Source organism: Panthera pardus, unplaced genomic scaffold, assembly GCF_024362965.1.
Source record: "Panthera pardus isolate Hobbes unplaced genomic scaffold, ASM2436296v1 HiC_scaffold_16, whole genome shotgun sequence".
Classification (NCBI taxonomy): Eukaryota; Metazoa; Chordata; class Mammalia; order Carnivora; family Felidae; genus Panthera; species Panthera pardus.
Window position 1 is genome coordinate 81507811 of NW_026526721.1, and position 23432 is coordinate 81531242.

The 23432-nt window shown below is 43.4% G+C and overlaps 1 protein-coding gene across 3 annotated transcripts in view; it reads right to left on the reverse strand.

The window, feature by feature from the left end:
* Positions 1-23432, reverse strand: part of VPS8 (VPS8 subunit of CORVET complex) — a 250605-nt gene continuing 227173 nt past the window's right edge. The window contains exons 46-48 of one of the 3 annotated variants that reach the window (XR_008422497.1): positions 3567-3647; positions 2263-2397; positions 603-717 (exon numbers count right to left, since the gene is read on the reverse strand). Coding sequence is in view for 1 of the 3 variants with exons in the window: in XM_019463393.2 (XP_019318938.2) it covers positions 568-717; positions 3567-3647 (231 nt within the window). In the remaining 2 variants the exon portion in view is untranslated. Of the gene's footprint in view, positions 718-2262; positions 2398-3566; positions 3648-8188; positions 8301-23432 lie in introns of those variants that run through there. The other 2 variants (XM_019463393.2, XR_008422498.1) reach the window with 2 other exon arrangements.

The following is a 23432-nucleotide window of genomic DNA, read 5'->3' on the forward strand; positions in this document are numbered from 1 at the left end:
GAACTTAAACACAGAGGCATTTATTGTCAGAGAGGGCAAATCTTACACTCAAATGGGTTTTGCCATATATGCATCAAAAGGGAGATGCCCCCACCTCCCCCCACAGTGCAGGTTCCAGTTATCCTGTGGCCTTGCAACCCCTGTTCTCTTTTCCCAACAGCAGCAGAAGTTGAAGTCCTTCCAGGTTACCCAGCAGCTAGAGGGGATGAGGCAGGACAGACTCCTGAATGCCATCTGCCTGAGTCCCACCTATTCTCTAAGCTTCAGGGAAACTGGAAAACGTCCCAACTGGCAAAACGTACTTTCTTAAAAAGCTGGACAAAAGTATGGGACATTCCTTTGCTTAACAAAACAAAATCAACTGGTCTGGTGACCTGATGCTGCAGCAACATCTTGGAAGAGACAGGGAGTCTCCCCGGGGAATGAGGGGCAGGAAGAAAGGCCCAGGCATAGATGTCCCCCTCGGAACCTCTGCTCAGAAGGGGGCAGACGGAGGGGCCAAGCCAGTTAGAGAGGGGGTCCCTGCCTGGCTGCATTAGGATGGTCTCTGGTCTTCAGTGCCAGGCCTCAGTCCTCAGTCACAGGTGGGGGAATGAGCTGCAGCTGGAAGTTCTCATTCTGGAAGATGCTGTTGAAAGCAGGGCCACTCTGGGAGCCACTGAACAGCCTGTAGCTGTCGCTGCTGCGATTCTGGGAGAGTTCTGTAAGGAGGGCCAGCTGCAAAGGAGGGGACACACATCAACCAAGGTGAGTAGGGGAAGACAACGTGGGTGGGTTTGGCAGGGGGTGTGGAACAGAGTGGAGGGTCCTCAGTTCCTTGGCCTCGAATACACAAGGGACAGCACTGTGCTGCAGGGTATAGACCCCAGGGTTGCATCTCACAAACAAGTAATGTGACTTCGGGCAAGTTAATTTCACTTTCAGGGCCCATATTTCCTCCTTTAATAACGATGAGCTGCACTGGGGACGTCTCATTCCGAACCTCCCTTGCTCTGAGCACTCCCACCCTGGCTAGCACAGGACCCTGCCGCCCCCTCCGCACACACGCCCTGAGCTGAGGTTCTCAGCAGAGCTTGTTCCACACTCTGCCTCTGACCTCTCCTTTGCAACCTGTATAGCTCCAAGTGTCCAGCTGCCACTTTAAATTCAGGGACTCTACCTGTCCTCTTAGAGTCCTGCTTCCACCAATGACACCAGCAAAACCCTCTGTTAGTGGCTCTGTTCCGAAAGATTAGGTAAGGTTAATACCAACCCACTGGGAAGCCAGACTGTCACTCTGAGGGCCATCCCTTTTACCTCAAAGGCTTTCTGCAAAAGTAGGGAGCAGACAGCCTGGCCCTCATGGTCACAGAAGAGACAAATTTTACACCCAAAGTCCTTCACCTGGACAGGGCAGCTGTGAGGAGTGAACCATCAAAGTCTGTCAGGCTCTGGACCCAAAGTCCACAGGTACTTCTGATAGTCCAAGGTAACTGTAATGAGTGCCTTCTAGGTGCCAGGCACTGTGCCAGGTCCTTTACATATATACTGTTTTTTTAAAAACTTATATAAACATTAAAAAATACGGTATTTTGAGAGACAACGAGCATGTGCGTGAGTGGTGGAGGGGAAGAGAGAGACTGCCGAGCAGGCTCTGCACAGTCAGGGCAGAGCCCAACATGGGGCTCGATCCCACAAACCATGAGATCATGACCTGAGCAAGAATGAAGAATTAACCAACTGAGCCACCTAGGTGCCCCCACATGTGTACTATTTCTAATCTTCCACAACCCTCTGGGTAAAAAACCCAGAGCCCCAAGAGTTAAATTCACTTGCCCCAAGTTACTCTGTGGTGAGTGGCAAAAGGTAGTGTGGGATTCAAACTCAGGTCCATGTGGCAAGTTCTGCTCAGCTGAGCCACTGACAGTTGTGCCTTCCCTAGAGGTAACTCGTCTATCACCCGCTCCCTACTCACCTACCCTGCCAGGAACCCGGTCTTCTGGCTGACCCAGCAGCTGTTCTCTGATCCTGGCAAGGGGTTCTCTCTCCATCCAAGCACTAATGGCACAAGACTCGCCTGTCTCCTTTGTCACTTTTGTTGAAAACTTACTACCAGGATTATGGTAACTGGAGAGACACCCAAAGGACCTCTAAGTTCAAAGTGCCAATTCATCTAAAGCAATCCAGTGACATGTGTGGGGCCCAATTCACAGCACTGGCTCAGAAGCTCCAAGTCACTCAGCTAAGGACACACAGGAGGTACACTTGCTCAAGTGTATGCACTGCTGGTCAAGCAGGTTGCAGAGAGATGTCCCTCGCTCTGCTCGAGCCCCATCTCGTGCCACTTCTTATCCTCTACAACCCTCTCAGCTGCCCATTGGCCTGTGAAGTTCTCCGCAAGAACAATTCTGTACAGTGCTGGGAACAGAACGGGTGACAGATGTTACATAAACTCAAAGTTCTTTCACATTCAGACACTGTGAGGTAGAAAGATCAACCACAAAGATATTTTCTATTTCCTAAGAGAAGACATTTCTGTGTTCTACTTCTGTAACTTTGTGATCTGGAATCAAGGAGTCCTGAAAAATGGCTCAACAGTTTGAAGCCGTGGACCTTGCTGAGAAGGCCCAGAAAACCAACTCCTGGGGCAGAGCTTGGCTGAGGCTGAGAAGGGACACAGGTGATGCCAGTTCAATAAAGCTGCTGGACCACATTCAGGAGACCCCTGGAGAAGTCCCCTGGGATAAAAACCAACTCTCAAAGAAGGAACACAAGTTTTCCTCTGGGCTACCAAGCCACCCAGCAGGCATCTGCATAAGAGCAGGGTGGGAGAAGGGAGTCCAGGCCTAAAAGACACACAGTCTGTGCAAGCTCAGGATAAGCTCAGAGAACAAATCTGGCCGAACAGGAATTTAGGTATGACTTGGGGAATGGAGAAGGTGGTAATCTGGACTCCACCTTCAGGTTACAGAGGTCCAGGAAAGTGTTTAAACAAGAGGGTAACAAGACATTGGGGTCTGGAGTGAGCACCCAGACAGAGGCATGGAGCAAGGACAGAAGGTCTGCAGCGGCCTCTGTGAGTGACAGTTTGGAGGGGAGGGGAAGGGAAGAAATACAGAGGAGGAAAAAAAAAGATGCCTACCCGATCTCTGGGGGAAAGGGCTGTTGTGGGGTTTCTGCTCTGGGTGACTGGACAGGCCACCTGGAGATAGGCAGTAGGCAAGGAAGGACAGGCTGAGAAAGTTACTGAGCACACCTGGGACGGGCCTGTGGGGCACCCAGACAGACGCTGGGGCATGACTGCTAGCAGCTCTTCCAGTCTGTTCTCTTCTACAGTTCTACACAGGTACTCAGAGTTTGAGCCCAGGGCCTTTGGAATGAAGACCAATCTTCCTAGTCTCCACTGCAGTTCCCACTGCCTCTGTATCCTCTGCTAAATCCAGAATGCTCCCTGGGGCTGGGGCTCCACATGGCCTTAACCAGGGTTCCAAACTGAAGAGGCAGCGGGAGGACCTGAGGACACTGCATTTCCCAAACAGTATCTATAAATAGGGAAATACAAGTCTAAACCACTACATAAACATTACCCGGGAACTTCCTCGGTAGAGACGGCAAAGTTGATCAAACGCTTGGATTTGCTGTGGGTCCAGAACAGGTTCTGAGGCTGCCTGTAAATTAGAAAAGATAAGGTAAACAAAACCCATGGGCGGCCTCTGCACGTGGCCAATGCTGAAACAGAATACGGTCTTCCTTTGTGCTTTTTCAGAGGAAACCCATGCCACCAGCAAACAGATTTTACTGAACATTGATTAGAATTGGGCGCATCTTTTCCTCCTCAATATTTTTACTATCTTTGGGGGGGAAACGTACTAAGAGCTCAGAGAGAATGGAAGCAAGAGTACCCTTGAAATCACTCATGCTGGCCTAGGGTGGAACTATGTTACTGCTTCAGCCCCTATCTGGGTGAAAAGGATCTCGTTTTCGGTCCAGAGAGCAGCTGTCAGTGAGGAGGCTCACACCTCATGCGCTTCTGGAATCCCACAGTTGTGGCCCCAAAGTAACACTTAGTTCTTGTGATGCTGTCAGTGGTGTGGGGATGGCTGAGGACAAGGTGGCTCAGTGGAAATCCTGGGAGGGGCAGTATGATCCAAAACAGCCTGAAAGAAAACAGTGGACCCATGGAGGCTCTGTTTTTCATTCTGTTCCATGTCTCTGAGTCTGCCAGACACATGGAGAGATCATTCTCTAATGAGAACGTTTAAACTTGCCTTGACACTTTTTATTTATTTTTAAAGGGGTACCTGGGTGGCTCAGTTGGTTAAGCAACCGACTTTGGTTCAGGTCATGATCTCATGGTTTGTGGGTTCGAGCCCCCACATAGGGCTCTGTGCTGACAGCTCAGAGCCTGGAGCCTGCTTCAGGTTCAGTGTCTCCATCTCTCTCTGCGCTTTGCCTGCTTGTGCTCTTTCTCTCTCTCAAAAATAAACAAACAGAAAAAAAAATGAGAGAGAGAAAGCGTACCTTCAAGTGGGGGAGAGGTAGAGAGAGAGGGAGAGAAACAATCCCAAGCAGACTTAGCACTGAGTGCAGAGCCTGGCACAGGCTCAATCTCATGACAGTCAGATTATGACCTGAGTCGATATCAATAGTCAGATGCTCTTGTAGGAAAAATATCGTATTTTTGGAGATAAAGTGTGTGGAGTGTTACACTTCTGACAAACACCAGGTAAAATACGCAGGGGAGATCCAAGCTAAAGACGATCTGTAAGTCTAAGAAAGACTATACACCTAGCTCCAACAAAGCAAAACAAGAAAAAAATATAATTATCTTTGAGACACTTAACAACGAAAAACATGGTTTTGCCACCTGGTTTCCTGAATCCCTTTAGTATTACTGGCATAAACTGGGGAGCAGGGTGGGTTAAGGACAAGGGTGATACGTGCCTTTTATTAGCCATTCAAAACCTCAGCTGTGGGCTTGCCACTGCCACAGTCCATATGACAAGGGACCAGCCACCCCCATTTACCTGTGCTTATTCCCTGGTTATTCTGTAATAAGGTTTAACTAGGAAGGCCCACCCAGAAACAAGTCAGCAGTAGACTGAGGAGGGTGTTGGGAGGTGGGGGTGATGGTGAGGGGCAAGGCAAGTTAATTAAAAAGAAGATTAAAATGTCAAGTTTGCATATGATCAAGCGGCAAGAGCCAGAAAAGGTCTCCCCTTATAGAAGTATTTTTATAAAACAGTCCTTTGCCTTGAAGGGATATTGTAAGAAAAAAAACTCATGAAATGTACTATTGTACTTGCTACAAAAGTGTGGATGGTACAGGCCACTTACAGCGATCCACTGAAAAAAGTCCCATCAGACTCTGCACTGAGGAGAGCTGTACTGGACCCAGACTTGCTAATAATTGTATTTTCTTTTCTGCTTTTATCACTAGGGAACGCAGGGCTAAAGAGTCAGCTGCATAGACTAGCAACTGCTGAGGACTTGGTGGCACACATTTATGTATGCAATTACAACCCAGTTTTATATTATTCTTCAATCACGTAGTTTTTTTTTTTTTAATCTAATTTCCTCATTTATTTACTTCATTTATGGATGTATTTTGGAACCAACTCAAATCATTGAGGCCGGAAAGTGAAGGCCGGGTCAAGTCATAAGTAGAAAATGCCACTGCTAAAAACAGAATCATGCTTTCACCACCCCCGCTGCCCCCCAGGAAATACTATGTGGCAGAAGAGTCTATTCCAGGCACCGAATAAATGGCTCCAGCCTCTGGGAGTTTGCTCACCGAGGCAGAAAGTGCAAAAGTCAAAAATGATGGTCCAGCTCATGTGTTATGAGCCAGTACCTCTCAGATTTTAAGATGCATAATAATCACTGAGAGGTCTGGTTAGCAGGTTTGGGGTGGGGTCTGCGATTCTGGGTTTCTAGCATATCTCCTCCCCCCACCCCACCCCCCGGAGTGCTGAGACTGCTAGCTAGTCTAGCTAGTGTCAGTCTGCACTTCTGGGCCCAGGTGCTAATCTGTACTCCAAAAACAGTTCAGGGCAGCCAGAGACATCCCGTCCTGAGTCCTGTGGTAACAGGAGGCTCTCGGGTTACGAGTATTTTGCCCCCCATTGATTCAACTGTACCAAATCAACCACTCAATTAGCATTTCTTTTTTTCTAATGCACTCAGACTAGGGATGTTGGTTTTCAACACTTACTAGGTTCACACACGCACCTTACCAACCCTTGGATATGATAAGAAAATTATTTAATAAGGATGTTCCTGCCACATGCTTTATTTTGAATCTTATGGAACTGCAAGCCCTACACCTATTTTACTAAATAAGTGCTCACGACTGTGTAAACTGAGGAAGAGAAGGCTAGGAGACTTGCCTAATATGAATAAAAATTTCAGAACCAATTAAGGTCCATAAACAGGGCCTTTACCTTATTAACCCTAGTTCTCCCCTTGTCTGAGGAAATCCTCAGCATCCTAGAGCCTGGAAAGCAAGTGGTTTTTGGTGAATGTACTGACTTCTTCCCAGCCTGCTGTTGTGGACCTGAGCTGCGGCCTCCAGCCCTGCCATCCCTCCTGCACACTGGCTCCCCCCACAGCCATTTCTCTGTTCTCATGGAGTGTTTGCACAGCCTTTCGTCCATGGGAAATCTTGGGAAACCAAGGACTGGTTTTCCCTCTGACATCTGTGAATGCCTTAACCTCCTTTATTCTACATTAAGTCCTAGTTCAGGTTCTTTTGAGAAAGGGTGGGGGGGGGAAGGGGCAGAGAATCCCGAGCAGGCACTGCTCTGGTAGGTTAGCTCAATGCAGAGGGTCACCTGAGCTGAAACCAAGAGTCCACATGCTTAACTGACTCAGCCACCCAGGCACCCCAGTCCTATTTTAGCCTTAGAACTCCAAATGGTGAAACACTTCAATAAAATAACCATGATTTTGAAAACAAAAACAAAACTCTAGTTCTCCTTTGCTAGGAGAACACATAAACACTCAGAATTTCCAACAATATGACATGCCCAGATCAGTGTGCAGTGGTGGCTTGTCAGGGCCTTCTCCTCGAGGCCCTTAAACTCCTTGGAAATACCAAAAGAAGGAGTTTCCAACAATGGCATCTTTCAGAAACTGAAAAATGCAGTTGTTCCACGGGTGTGAAATAACTGAGGATTATAGGTTCTATCTTACAATGCAAGCCATCATCCTGGACAACCAGAGACTGAACTAAGGAGTGACTGCTGGGGCTTCCCCGGAACCCCTGGAAGCAAAGTCACTGCAGGTTGGAGACGCCCTGTTCTTGCCTGGGCCATAACGCTGTCACTGCGGTAAAGTGAAGGCAAGTCATTTGAGGCAAAATGGGAGAGCTGGTTGTAGACGTGCCCGGGACCTAGTAGACGTTCACCTGATTTAAAGGCCTTCCTAGAATAAGACAGTATTTTTAAAAAGGAAGCATTCAGGAAATGACTAGTCAATCACTGAGGCAAGCATTTCTGTACTCTTTTTCCTGGTGCAGGCTTGAAGAGTGGGATGGGGAGACGATGAGAAGAGGGACAGGGCCTCTGGGATGGCAGCTTGTGCGCTGAAGACCCGTTTAGCTGATTTGTGCCCTGGCTATGCAGGCTCCTGCCCTATCACCTCCAGGCCTCGTGAGCGGAAGACCCATTTCTACGGTTTAACAAGTATCTCTGGAGTCCCTACTATTATCAGGCCTGAGGCACAAAGATGAACAAGAAGAGCCTAACGTCCCAGCATCTGTGGGGCATGAAAACCCCGCAAAAAGATTTCACCTTCTCCACTGCTGATAAAATAATATATGGTTGTTATTGTGCCTCAGCAGCCTCTCAAGCTCTGCTTATTCGCCAGGGCAGGCCTCGTTTGCAACATGCTCTCACATCGTCTACATAAACCAACAGGACGTCCCTGCTATTGAAACATTTTTGGGCCCAGATTACACCCTTGCACATGAGACATGGAAGTGTCAGGTCGGCACGCTCTCCGGAAGGCCTCCTCCATGCTCCCCAGTCGTGTCGACCGATCAGCTTCCGCGTGAACCCTGCAGAACCGTTACGTCACACTCACTGTGATGTGATTCTGTTAGACCGTGAGCTACCTGAACACCAGCGCGGTGTCTTGGTCACTCTTCTGTCCCCCATGCTCCATATCCAGCAAACGCTCAAGAAACCGCTGCTGAACAACCACATACCCTGGTCTATTTGGAACTGTCCAGTTTAGGTGTCTGAACCCACAGTCGCTTGGCTCTCCTGGTCCAGTGTGAAATCACTGACCCTCGTCTTCCTGTTTCAAGAACTCGGGACCTGTAAAGATTTTTTGTGATTTCTGGCATATCTGCCCTGTATCTCAGGGAAGACGTCAATTTCATTTTATTTAATTCGCTTTCGGAGCAAGGATTATTTTTAAAATATCAAAAATATAGGTATCAACCCTTTTAAGAGGTAGGAAAATTTACCAAGCAAGTGGGGACTTGTAGTTAAAAGCCTCTTTCTGTTGTTGCCTTAGTACTTTCGAGGGCAGACCTTCCACTTGGTGTGACTGTGGCCTGTGGAGGGGAGACCGGGCCTGCTCCCCATGTGTGGCTGGTGGTTAAGAGCCTACACACTGAAGCCATCTGCCTAAGCCCAAACCTGACATCGCCAGCCACCAGACTACACTCGTAGGCAGGTTACCTGTTCTGAGCTGGTTGGTTTTTTCGTTTTTCTTTTGTAATGTGGGATAAGCTAATAGCTGTGCCACAGAAGGTGGCTGGGATTGGGAAGTGATGCATACAGCACTTGGGAAATGCCCAGGGAGCTGTAAGTTCTCATTTGGGGTTATTTATTAGACGAGGCACACAAGGGCCCTGCATGCACCACCACACCCAGAGTCAGTCTAACACGGGAGTCTGGTCGTGCACACCTCCTCCTAATGTGGCCAATGAAAGGGAAAGAAAGCAGACATAGAGCGCAGTGCAGTCCAAAGTGGCAAAGGTGGCAAAAGAAGGGGTGTCAAAGAGAGGGAGTGGGGGGAAAGTTTACAAAAAGGAGAGCTCCCCAAGGACGGGGCCTCTGTCTTCTCCTGCCTACCAGCACCCGCACTGGATTTGGCACAGAGCACGTGTGAAATAATTGCCTGCGGGTGAGATGCAGGAAGGGACAGGAAGGGCAAGCAAGCATTTCTCTCGGTCACATGCTCACAGGAGCTTTCTCAAGCCCTCTGCAGTGCAGCAGGAACACAGGCATGGACTCTGGCAGACCTGGGCTCCATCAGGATTCTGCAACAACTAGCCGAGGGCCTCTTGCCAACTTATTTGGCTTTTCTCAGTCTCTGTCATTATCTGTAAACTCTACATTGCAGAACTGTTGTGAGGACCGGAGGTAACATGTGGGCCTGGTGCCTATTTGATGTTCAATAAACGGCAGCGATTACTGCAACTGTGTCATCTATACGCCCAGGAGAAGACCCTGGGGGAAAGAACAATGGGCTGGGACTCAGGAGCCCTGAGCTCTAATTCTGTCACAGCCCCTTACATAACTTGAGCAGGTCATGGCACTCCCCCCGGGTCTATATTCTGATCAAGAGGCAAGGTCACCAGGGGCCACTCTCTACCACCAGGGAGAGATTACCATGAGATAATAAGCATTTAGGGCACAAAGGTTTCAAGTAAGTAAGTAAGTAAGTAAGTAAGTAAGTAACATTTACTGAAATTACTCATGGCAAAGGAGGAGTTAAGATGGTGGAGAAACACGGGGACCCTGGGCTTTCCTTGTCCTTCAAACAGAGCTGTTTTGAGGTCAGACCACTTGAACACCCAGGAAACTGATCTGCAGAGTGGCAGAAGGATCTCTACGGTTGGAGGGAGACAGGTGGCAGGTGCACGGTGTGTGGATACGAATGGGGGAGAAAAAACAGCGTTGCCGCAGAGCGGAGTGAACTCTTCCGTGGAGAGACAAAAGGGAAAGAAAAAAGAAAAGGGTTGAGAAAGTGCAGCATTGGATTCACACAGGAGGAAAACCTCTCTGAACCACAGACTGGGCAGCGAGAAGTACTGAGTGTCCCGGATCTTTTTTGCAAACAGCGTTTGGAGCTCAAAATCCAAGATTTTGGAAGTGCGTGACTTTTTCCAGAATGGAGCCTTGGCATGTGCTCCTGGGCAGGAGGGAGCTGGCCTAGAGAGCATAGCATAGGGTGGTGTAGAGCTCTCTGGGGCACACTGGGAAAAAACATTCCCCTTCCTAGAGTACTTTTGGAAGAGGGTTTTTGTCTCCCCTAGGATAAAAGACCCTGTAGGTGCCAGCCAAAGGCCTTTCATCAGTAGGGGGGAGAGCCTCTACTCTGGAGGATGGGGGAGGATCCATGTGGTGCCGGCTCCTTTAAGGCTGGGTTTTGAATCCCAGCCACACGTCAAAGAAAAAACACAGGAGATCTGTGGCACAGGGCAAGCTAAGTGCCCTTGCTACTCTGTGAGGGGGGGCCTGACAGCAGGGGTTGAGATCCTCGGTCGGTCCAGGATGAGAGACTGGGGTGGTGCCATTTTCCCCCAATACCAACATGGTGGGACCTCAGAGAACACCACAGTGGCCCCAGTGAAGGTGGGACCTACTTACACCAAACACCCTCCCCCCAACCCGTGCCTGACAACTGTTCATTTACTGGGGCAAGAAGGACTCTGAGCCAGCACAGGGGACCTCTCCTCCAAAGACCAGCATGGGCAGCATTCCCTATGCCCTAAGTGCACTGAAAATCGTGCCTCAAAGTGACACTGACAGTTCTTTTTTCTTTTGTTCTTCCTTCTTCTTTTCTTTTGGAATCAAGCTCAGAGTTTCTTGTTTGTTTTTTTCAATTCCTTTTCTTTTTTCTTTTTTTTTTTTTTTTGGATCAGGCTTTTTTTCCTTTTTCTTTTCTTTTTTTTCCTTGTCTTTGTCTTTGGAATCAGCCTTATGGTTTTTGATTCTGTTTTGTTTTTGTTCTCTTCCCTTTTCTCCTTTTTTGGGATCTGGCTCCCCTGCTTTTTTCCAGGATTGTTTTAACAAACAAATCAAAGCACACCTAGTAAAAGGTCCAAACACTCTTCATGGCAAGCAAGGAGGAGGTCTGCAGAGGACTGAGCAGTGGGAAAGGGCAGCCAAAATGCAACAGCAGAGTGCACACAGCATACACCAGAAACACTTCCTGAAGTGCCAGGCAGGCCCCGGACAGTGTACGACCCCTTTTTGATACAGCAGTATGCTCAGGTGCAGGAAACAGGCAAGCTTTTAAAACACACACAAGATAGAAACTTAGTCAAAATGACAAGACGGAGGAATTCTCCCCCAAAAGAAAGGTCAAGAAGAAATCACAGCCAGGGACGCACTCAAAACAGATGTAAGCAATATATCTGAACAAGGATTTAGAACAACAGTCGTGAGACAAGTGGCTAGGTTTGAAAACAGCATAAAAGACACCAGAGAGACCCTTGCTGCAAGAGACGAAAGGCCTAAGAACTAGTCAGGATGAAACAAAAAATGCTATAACTGAGATGCAAAATAAACTGGATACAGTGAGAATGAGGAGGAAGCAGAGGAGAGAATAGGTGAAACAGAAGATAAAATTATGGAAAATAAGAAAGCTGAAAAAAAGAGTGAAGAGAAATAACTAGAGCACGAGGAGAGAGTTAGAGCAACTAAGTGATTCCATGAAATGAAACTGTATCTGTTATCAAAGGAGTCCTGAAGAAGAGCAAGTAAAAGGGGCAGAAGTTTTATTTGAACAAATCATAGCTGAGAACTTCCCTAATCTGGAGAAGGAAACTGGGCACAGAGACCCCCCTCAAAATCAACAAAAACAGGCCAGCACCATGACATATCATAGCAAAACACAAAGATAAGGAGAGAATTCTGAAAGCAGCTAGGGACAGAAGGTCCTGAACCTACACGGGTAGACACGTAAGGTCAGCAGCACACCTGTCCACTGAAACTTGGCAGGCCAGGAAGAGTGGCAGGAAATATTCAATGTGCTGAATGGGGAAAAATATGCAGCCAAGATTCTTATCCAGCAAGGCTGTCATTCGGAACAGAAGAGATAAAGAGTTTCCCAGACAAAACGAAAGGAGTTCGTGACAACTAAACCAGACCTGCAAGTAATTTTAAGGGGGACTCTGAGTGGAGGAAAAAAAAAAAAAGAAGACCAAAGCAGCAAAGACTACAAGGGACCAGAGGACATCACCAGAAACACCAACTCCAACACGATGGCACTAAATTCATATCTTTCAATCATGGAAATGGACTAAATGCTTCAATCAAAAGACATAGGGTATCAGAATAAAACAAAAACAAAAAACCCCAAGATCCATCTAGATGCTGACGACAAGAGACTCATTTTAGACCTAAAAACACCTGCAGATTCAAAGTGAAGGGATGGAGATCCATCTATCATGCCAAGGGACAGCAAAAGAGAGCCGGAGTAACTATACTTATATCAGACAACCAGATTTGAAAATAAAGACTGTAACAAGAGATGAAGAAGGGCGTTACATCATAATTAAGGGGTCTATCCATCAAGAAGATCTAACAATTGTAAATATCTATGCCAACTTAGGAGCACCCAAATATATAAATCAATTAGTAACAAACATAAAGAAACTTACTGATAATAATACGATAACAGGAGACTTTAATACCCCACTTATAGCAATGGACAGATCATCTAAGCAGAAAACCAACAAGGAATCTAGGCTTTGAATGACACACTGGACCAGATGGACTTAACAGATACATTTAGAATATTTCATTCTAAAGCAGCAGAATACACATTCTTCTTGAAATTACTCGTGGCTTTTACTGCACAATTATATACAAACTAGGGAAACCAACTACAGGCATTAGAGACACTGTCACAAAGACCCAAGACAGCCTTGAAGAGGAATAACAGATTTAGTCTAAGATGCTGTACAGAGAATGTGATTTGCCAAATCACTGTCATGCACAAAATCAAAGTGGGAGCAAGCAGATTTGAATTCGATCCCAGTATGGCAAATCTATAAACACAAAGCACCCTTCCCAGTGTTCCCAGACCATCTAACCCCCCAGCAGAGGACTGATTATGATTTTCCAATTGGAAGAGAAAGAAAAACACATTTGATGCTATCTGCCAGAGCACATTTCTTTCTTCCCATGTAATATAGTGACAAAAGCTGAAAATTAAACTGCAGCTAAACATGAGAGGGATAAACGGCGACAGCCCTGGAAATGACCTTGTAACACTCAGTGTTAAAGTACATCTGGTGGAAAATGAAGTCCCGATGATGGAGGAAAGCCCTGGGCAGAAGGACACTGGGCTAAGATAGTGTGCCAGCACATGTCAGAGGCTCAATGACTCACATGGGGTAGAAATGAGAGCTGTTAATTACTTCAGCTGGAAGGAAGGAAAACAACCTAAGACTTTCAGGAATCCACAGACTTAACTAGAGCATCAAGCTTCACTATAGGAAAGCCGCCATGATCCACTGTCGCCCTGAAGGCTGGATTCCTAGGAATGGGGATAACATAATACTAGGGATCCTGGATACAAAGGCTTTCAAATCACACATGAAGCCAGGGCAGTCACAGAATCTCTACAATAATTAAGGTCATGAAATCAAAACCCCAACATTTCTTCTCCTAAGCAACTTCCCACACTAGCACACAAGCAGGCCAAACCTAGTTTACCAGAGATGTGGGATGCTGGATATGATTCTGGAACAAATTATTTGTCTTTCCTGCATTCCAGGAAACTTCTGGCATTTTTGTAACGTGCTGGTAGGGGTGGAGCTGGAGGTGGAGTAGGACGCGTGGAATGAGAATCGTATTTTCTCACTTCTCCCCCTCCCTGCCTGCTATTGGCCTCGCTTTTAAATCTTTCTATCTGTTAGAGGCTTCAGTCAGACTTTTGCTACAACCTAAGCTGTTTCAAACTAGAGGTCCTTAATATTTTGCCTGCAATGAAACCCTGGCCTCAGAGATACATATGAGTGAAGCCACATTTCCTTTCTCCCTGCAAACAGGAAAGGAAACACCCTTAAAATTCCCATCCCCAGCACAGTTTGCTCCAGACAGAACCCTCACCTCTCACTCATCTTTATTTCCTAATGTCACAACACTCTCAATAGGTCACAATTAATAATGAACTAGGTAACGAAATAATAAAATAAGCACGTGTGTTGCTGAGCTGAATGGAGAGAGGAGGGAAACACCTGGCAGAATCTCTCTTAAGGAGATTTCACATAGAGTAGTAACCATACCTTGCTCTAGAATGAGCAGCTCTCGGGCAGAGAGTGCGTCAGGTGGGAGATGGAAATTATGAATATCTGACTAGAAAATACCCATAAAAACCCAAAACCTTTAATACTACAGTTAAAGAGAAACAACACAGGAGCACCTGGGTGGCTCATTTGGTTGAGTACCCAACTCTTGATTTTGGCTCAAGTCACAATCCCAAGGTCATGGATTAAGCCCTGTGTTTAGGCTCTGTGCTGAGCATGGAGGCTGCTTAGGATTCTCGCTCTCACACCCTCTGCCCCTCTCCTGCTGGTCTGCTGGATCTCAGCATGACAATAAAAAAATAATAATAAAACAATAAAAAAAAGAAACAACATAGTGACTTCTCAGCAGTACGAAAAAATGCTGGATTAAGTCAGCTAGGATATGAAAGGAGTACCAATAACCACTACTACAGCAGCTAAGTTATGGAGCAATCACTACTGTCTGCCACTGTTCCAAATACTGTGCATGTATTATCTCACTTAATCACCACAAAAACCCTATGAGGCCAGTACTTTATCCTTATTTTACAGGTAAAGCAAGTAAGGTCCTGGGGTGCAGCGCTGTGCCTGAGGTCACTGTGGTTGGTGGTGGAACTCACACCTGAATTTGGGCAGTCCAATTCCAGAAGTTTCTTTCATTTGCCTTGCTCTTGGCATCAGTCTGGAAGAGGTGGGACAGTCCCTTTCAAGGGACACAAAAGGTGATGTCAGGAGCAGAGTAGGACCAACTGGGGATCAATATGCCAATGCCATGCTCTTAAAACACTGATGGCCTCTGACCTCTTTCTGGGACTTTTCATGATTCTGCTTTCTAGTTAAGGAAACTGGGCCTACGAAGTCTTAATAAAAGAACCAGGACGGAGAGCAGCTGATGAAATGAGCTACAATGATTAGCGTCACGCTTAAAAATACATTTTGGAGAAGTAAGCTGCAGAAGACCAGTGAAAGCTGACAATATTAAGAACTAAGCTAAGTTTTTAGAACAAATTATCCTAAAATTTGTATGGAACCAGAAAAGATCCCCCACCCCCAGAGCAGTCTTTAAAAAGGAGAACAAAACTGGAGGCATCACAATCCCAGATTTTTTGTAGTATATCTACAAAGCTGTAGTAATCAAAACAATATGGTATTGGCCCAAAAACAGATACAGGGATCAGTAAAACAGAATAGAGAGCCAAGAAATAAACCCATGATTATATGGTCTGTTAATCTCTGACAAAGGAGGCAGGGATATGCAGTGGGAAAAATACACTCTCTTCAAGAAATTGTGTTTACAAAACTGGACAGCAACATGCAAAAGAATGAAACTGGACCACTTTCTTACACCATACACGACAACAAAATCAAAATGGATGAAAGACCTAAATGTGAGCCTGAAACCACAAAATTCCTAGAAGAAAGGACAGACAGTAATTTCTCTGATATTGACCATAGCAATGTTTTTCTAGATAGGTCTTCTCAGGGAAGGGAAACCAACAAACAAACAAAAAGCTATTGGGACTACATCAAATAATTTCCTTCTGCACAGCAAAGGAAATAATCAACAAAACTAAAACACAACTTGCAGAGTGGGAGAAGACTCTACAAATGACATATCTGATAAAGGGTTAGTATCCAAAATACATAAAGAATTTATACAACTCAACACAAAACCTCAAATAATTAAAAAATGGACAGAAGACACGAACAAATATTTTTCCAAAGAAGACATCCAGAGAGCCAACAGACATGAAAAGATGCTTAACAACACTCCTCATCAGGGAAATGCAAATCAAAACCACAATGAGAGATCACCTCACACCTATTAGAATCACTGAAGTAAACAACTCATGAAACAAATATTGGTGAGGATGTGAAGAAAAGGGAACCCTTGAGCACTGCTGGTGGGAATGCAAACTGGTGCAGCCACTGTGGAAAAAAGTATGGAGGTTCCTCAAAATATTAAAAATAGAATTACCATATGATCCACTGCTGGGTATTTACCCAAAGAATATAAAAACACTAATTGAAAAAGATATATGCACCCCTATGTTTACCACAGTATTATTTACAATAGCCAAATTATGGAAGCAACCCAAGTGCCCACTGATAGATGAATGGATAAAGATATGGTGTGTATATATAACAGAATAATATCCAGCCATAAAAAAAGAATGAAATCTTGCCATTTGCAACACTGATGGATCTAGTGGGTACAGTGCTAAGTGAAGTAAGTCAGAGAAAGACAAATAACATCTGATTTCACTCATATATGAAATTTAAGAAACAAAACAAATGGACAAAGAAAAAGAGAGACAAACCAAAAAACAGACTCTTAGCTATAGAGAGCAAACTGATGGTTACCAGAGGGGAAGTGGTTGGGGAGCAGGGGGTGAAATAGGTGAGGGGATTAAGAGTACACTTATCACGATGAATGCTATGTATAGAACTGTTCACTTGAAACTAATACAACACTGTATGTTAATTATAGTGGAATTTAAAAAAACAATCTAAATTCTTCAGTGACAGATCTCACACACAACACACAATGAGAAGGCAGTTTTGTACACACACTAGGTGCTCATGAACATTTTCTGCAATTACAGAAGAAATTCTGAACTTGGCTCTGACACTAACTAGTTGTGTTGATATCCCTGATGTTAGAATATCTCGTTTATAAAACAGAGAAAATATCTGCATAGCCTACCTCATGAGGCTCTTGTAGGGATCAAAGTGGGGAGGGGGAAATGGAGAAAATACATTTTCTGTCATCTCTTTAGTCTCTGGCCTTACTCTAGCTGCTTTCATGTTTAATGCATACATTAGCCCAATGAGGTAGACCTTACTGTCTCTAATTTACATGTGAGGAAACTGAGGTTCAGACATGTCAAAAATTACAGCTTGTAAGGCACATGTTAAATTACCTCCTGATGACCTATAACCCACTATACACATGTTGGTGACAAATGTAAGGTGCTATGTATGTATGAGGTGTTATGGACTTCCCATGGACCATCTCAGCTGCTCGGTGTGCTGGGAGTGCATTTACCTGAATACCCATCAGGATCCTTGGTGGAATGACTCATAACACTAGCACCATGTCATGCTGCGTCATTAAATAAAGGAACGTGATAAGTTTTGTTTGGCTTGTCTATCCTTTTTGCTTCCTCACAAAAATTATTGTCCCCACTTGGGTTTAAAGTCTCCGATACCTGAACATTCTACCTGTTCATGCTTGCCTACTCCTTGCCTAACGTGCTTTAAAAGGCAACAACCTGGGGAAATCTGCCGTGGCAAAAACTGAAAATCTCATTATACCTAAAAAAAAATGGACTTTTAAAAAGTTTTAGACAACTGCAGAATGTAGTTTTAAACTTTAAATAACTAGTATCACTCCTGGGTCAAATTCATTAAAATCTGTCAATTATCTTGACAGGGATTATTATAATTATTACAATTATTACAAAAGTTTGGTCATCTTAGTTTAAATGCCTCACGGGCATGGGAAACTCAAATTCCCAAACACATTAAAGAAGAACTGCTTGGGTGTTGCTGCCCCCGGTGTGATGCAGCATTATAAGCAGAAATAAAAAAAGGCAATACTGGGAAATAAAATGGTTGACAACTGGGCTAGGACCCCCACCTCCTTCCTTCCTGAGAGAACTGTCCTGTGCAAACTCAGGTTCTTGCTTCATGGTGTACTGTGGTCCTTCCTTTTTGTCAGCAGAGGAAGATCTAAAAAAAGTCCAGTAAGGGCTTTATTGTTGCTTAGTTAATTTCATTTCACCATTGACTTCAAATATATTGAAGGTGGTGTCAGGATTCTCTTGTCTGGAGAGCTTAGTATCTGAATATTGGCAAGTTTTCAGACATCTCTCAGAAGCTGAGTCCCCAGCTTTCTGAAATGCAGAAGATTTCTCTCTGTTTCATTGCCTGTCAAATGTTTTTGGCTTATCCTTCCTGTGTTTATTCTTTAAAAAAATTTGCATATACATGCATATTTTTATTTCCTCTTTCTTACAGAAAAGGTAGCATAGTATACTACTCTTTTGCGTTTTGCTTTTTTTTACTTAACAATATACCTTGAAAATAATTTTATGTTACAGAGATGTTATTTCCTTTTTTTTTTTTTTTAAGTTGTATATAGTACTTCATTGTGTATATGGGCCATGATTTATTTATTTGATCTCCTATATTTGGATATTTACCTAGTTTCCAGTATGTGACAATAAAAAAATTGATAAATTTTTTAATGATAAAAAATTAAAAAAAAATTAAAAAAATTAAAAAATAAAAAAAGTCTAGTAAGATTTATTTTTATGGTAAGTAGAGTTAAAAGAAAGATTCTTAGTGGAGTGGAATTTTTCTTTTCCTTTTTTTTTTAATATGAAATTTATTGTCAAATTGGTTTCCATACAACACCCAGTGCTCATCCCAACAGGTGTCCTCCTCAATACCCATCATCCACCCTCCCCTCCCTCCCATCCCCCATCAACCCTCAGTTTGTTCTCAGTTTTTAAGAGTCTCTTATGGTTTGCCTCCCTCCCTCTCTTTTTTTTTTTCTTCCCCTCCCCCATGGTCTTCTGTTAAGTTTCTCAGGATCCACATAAGAGTGAAAACACTTTCTCTATATGACTTATTTCACTTAGCATAACGCTCTCCAGTTCCATCCACATTGCTACAAAAGGTCATATTTCATTTGGAGTGGCATTTTTCTAATGCTAATCAGAAATCCTCCTTTGTCTTATCATTGACCTTTTTTTAAAAAAAAGAGAGAAACAGGGAAATCATTCACTTCATATATGTAATTAAGGCCTGCTACCCTTTGATTATCTAACTGTTGCCTACTTAAGAAGAAAGGTGAACAATTATCTTGATGGATGTCACTGTGGGATAGCAATTATGACAAAGAGCTCTTCTGAGGGCAGGGTCCTTAATGATTTTCTATCAGAGCCATGATTGCTGGAACATTTTCAGTTCTAGTATTCCTGCCTATCTTAACTAGATAGACCTAAAAAATGATTACCTAACAAGAGGAATATAGAATCATATGGAAAAGCACATTTAACCCTGAAATTAGCAAAACCCAATAAAAGTTCACAATGTAATTACAAATCAAAAAAAAAAAAAAAAAAAGAGCACTGATGCACTGTGGTTGTACTCTACCTAGTTTAGATGTCAATTCACTGGTGAAAAGAGAGAAAAGCTTTTGGACCATTTCTCTCTGTAGAACTTGGTTGTTGGGAGGAAAAGGGCAGGAAGTGGAGTGATAATATGGAAACTGAGTGAAATTAATAAATTAAGTTATTGTTTACTGTACCTTAAAAATCTCCCCCCAAACTGCAGAGATTTCCAAATCTTGCCATTATAAAGTAACAGTACTGAACTAGCCTAGCTCTCCCATAATAATATAAAACCAGCCAAAATACATATACCTGTTGTTTTCTAACTTTGGACAAAAGGCGGAAAAGGACTATAATCATTGACAGAAGAGAAACATTCAAAGTGAGTCCCATGATTTCCCTGGAATTCTATCTGGAGACACTTTCTGGGTTGTGGCACAGGGAGGGAGAACCTAAGGAGACCATGGAAGTCTTGCTGAGCTGAGGAAATAGGAGTTTGGGGATAGGAATTAGGTAAATTTGAAGAGGAGGAAGCTGAGTTGAAATTGAGCTGAGCTAAAAATCTATATAGGAGTCCTCTGAAGTTTATGGCCTGATACTCAACTGCACATATATGGGCAAGACTCCAGAAGCCTTGCAGAGAACAGGTGCTAGACAGCTATGAGTTAAATGGAGATTCTAGAGGTTGCAAAGTCCTAGAAGATATGGGAATACTAACCAGGCAGAGTACAAGGACCTTGAAAAACACTCTGGGTATCCAATGAGACCATCAAGATGCAGGGGTATTCTAGACCTGCCTGAACACAACTCAGAATTCTCTGAAGGAAGACAACAAAATCCAGATGCTCAACAACACTGCATTCACAATGCCAACCACACAATCAAAAGTTTCTAGATACGTGTAGTAGGAAAACATGATTTATAGCCAGGAAAGCAATTGATAAAAACAGACTCAGAGAGGACAGAGGTACTGAATTAGCAAACAAGGAATTTAAAATATCTGTTTTATAGGGGTGCCTGGGTGGCTCAGTTGGTTAAGTGTCTGACTTTTGATTTTGGCTCAGGTCATGTTGTCACAGAGATTGAGCCCTGCATTGGGCTCCACGTTAGGCATGAAGCCTGCTTGAGATTCTCTCTCTTTTCCTCTCCCTCTGCCCCTCCCCTGTTCATACTCTCTCTTGCTTTCTCTCTCTCTCTCAAAAAATAAAAAAAAAAAAGCAAGACCCAATTATATACTGTTTTCAAGAGATGCACTTTAATCCAAAACAAAAATAAACAGCTAAAGGATGGAAAAAGATATATAATCAAAACATGAATCACATGAAAGCTTGAATGGCTTATGTATAGAGAATAGATTTTGATACAAGGAGTATTACTAGAGGTAAGGAAGAACTAAAGACAGACAAATCAATAGTCATAGTTGGAGATTTTTAACATTCTCAGTCAGTAGTTAAGATAACTAGATAAAAAAAAAAAAAAACCAATAAGCATACAGAAGATCTGAGTAATACTAACAACTGCCTTCATTTAACATTTACAGGAATTATACCCAACAACTGCATATTACAGTTTGTTTCAAGTGCACAAATAATGTTCAGTTAGGTAGAATGTATGCTTGCCCATAAAAAAGTCTCAGTGACTTTCCAAAGAATTATATCATACAGGGCACGCTCTCTGACCGCAACAGAATTAAAGTAGAAATTCTTAACAAGATATCCAAAGACGCCTCAAATATTAGAAATTAAGTAACCAATAAGTGAGAGAAATAAATCACAAAGTAAATTAGAAAATACTTCAAGGTGAGTTCTAATGAAAATACAACATTAGCAAAATTTGTTGGATGGAGCTTAAGTAGTGCTTACACAGAAATTTATAGCTTAAAAATTTCATATTGGGTAACAAGAAAGGCTTAATATTAATGACCTAAGTCTCCACCTTAGGAGGCTAGAAAAAAAAAGTAAGTTAAACCATAAGTGAAGGAAGACAAAATAATAAAATGGAAATTGTAGAAAGACAAGTGTAATATGTAATATGAAAAACTGAGCGGATGATCTAGACAGCAGATTTGATAATGCAGAAGAGAAGATCTGTGAATCTGAAGACAACAGAAACTATTCAATTTAAGCAGACAAAAAATAAGGTAAAAATAATGAAAAAAGTGCCAATGACCTGTGGAACATTACACTAACATACATGTAATTACAGGTTGAGAAAAAGAGATCTTGGGGCAGAAAATATATTCAAAGAAATAGCAGCCAACTGTTTTCCAAATCTGATGAAAATCATAAACATACAGATCCAATATATTTAATGAACACCAAGAAAGAACACAAAACCACACCTAGTCATACCACTGATGAAAACAAAAGACAAAGCAAAAAATACAAAAGATACAAAAGATGGGGAAAAAGATGCATTATAAACACACAAGGTATTATTGGTTGGCTTCTCTGGAAAAAAGACTCTGAAGTGGAGATCTGTGTGCCAGAACTTACTGGTGGGTAAGTTCTTACTTACTTGGAATGGAAACCTACGGAGAAGTAAAGGAAGCAGAACTAGGCATAGGGAGAAGTTCTATTGCGATGCGATTACCACAGAGGCCCTCAGGTGATCCCAAGGAGAGCTCTGGAGCTAAGATGGCCTTGAAGAACTATCCTGCATTAATTAATTAAGGGGGTTCTGCCCTTTTTAAGTCTTCAATGACTAGTCATCAGATGCTGGCTGCTCTCAGGCAGAGAGGCTGTCATTGTTGGCAAGGTAGATGTCTTTAGCTGAGGACAATTCCTAGAGAAGGAAGAGCTGATAGCTATCAGTTGCTAAAACTCCCAGCAGCGAAGGGAAGGAGAACTTCTCATTCTCCTGAAAGATGGGAAAAGAAGGTGTCATTGCAACCAAAAGAAGATAACAGTAAGAATTACTGCCAATGACTTATTAGAAACAATGCAAATCATGAGACAGTGGAACAGCATTTTAACATGAGCTGAAAGAAAAAAATATACAATGTGATCATCATGGACATTTTTCAAGTAACAATCAATAAAAACTTCTCGAGGAGGAAAGTCCTTACAGATCCCTTTGTGGGATGAACTTGCACTTTGGCTCAGGAGATTCTTGGGTCCTACAGTGCCTGTCCAGGACTCCTAGGGGCCTGTGAGTAAACTGTGCCAGACATTTACTCCCAGCACACAGGCCTCTGCACATGCTCTTCTCAGTAAGTTTCATGGCAACCACTGTAGTCCTTACCAAATATTTCTGACACGACAGTGTAAATTGTAAGGAATCACTATCCTGAGTACATATAAAACATTTTCCCTGGGAATCAAGGTGAATGTGAGGGGCAAAAATTGAGGCAATGCAAATGTGGGTTTCACTGTAATGTTACAGGAATGCTGTGAAGATTTTCCAATTTCAATAAAATGTGTTTTAGGTATTGGATATTTCACAAAGTTTCATTCAAGATTCCTCCTCCCCAAATACATTAAGCTATTACTGAATTCTACTCAGATATATTTTCATTATTTTTTTGACACCTTCAACTGTTCATTTTTGTCCTTTTCTGCTGTGTGCATATTGAAAGCTGCCTAAAGCAGCAGAGGAGCCAGGTGAGGTATAACATTTACGAAAAACAACAAATCACAAGTTAGAAACTTAGTCCAGACACCAAACCTGTAATAGAAGAAAGTGCACGCCAAGTGCCAAATGAAGAACGGGCAATGACTGCTGCAAGAATTCAGAGTAGGAGGGGATCAGTTCAAAGCCATTTAATTAATGACTCTGAAATGCAAGTGGCCTGAGACTTCCCTAGTCTACGCACTCCACCACTATGCCAGGTGCTTAGTTCATATCTTGACCTCTCTCTTCAAACCTCCAACATTTCTCACCACCCCCCTACATTCTCAATTATTTCCACAGATTTCTATTCTCTCAGTGAACTAGAAAACAAGGATGAAGAGAACCTCCAAGAGTGTTCACCACCACACCCACCAGGCTGCGTGCCCATGCACAGTGGCCCATTATTCCTGGGACACACCAGGAATTCTCCTGCTTCAAGACCTCTGCATTTGCTGTTCCTT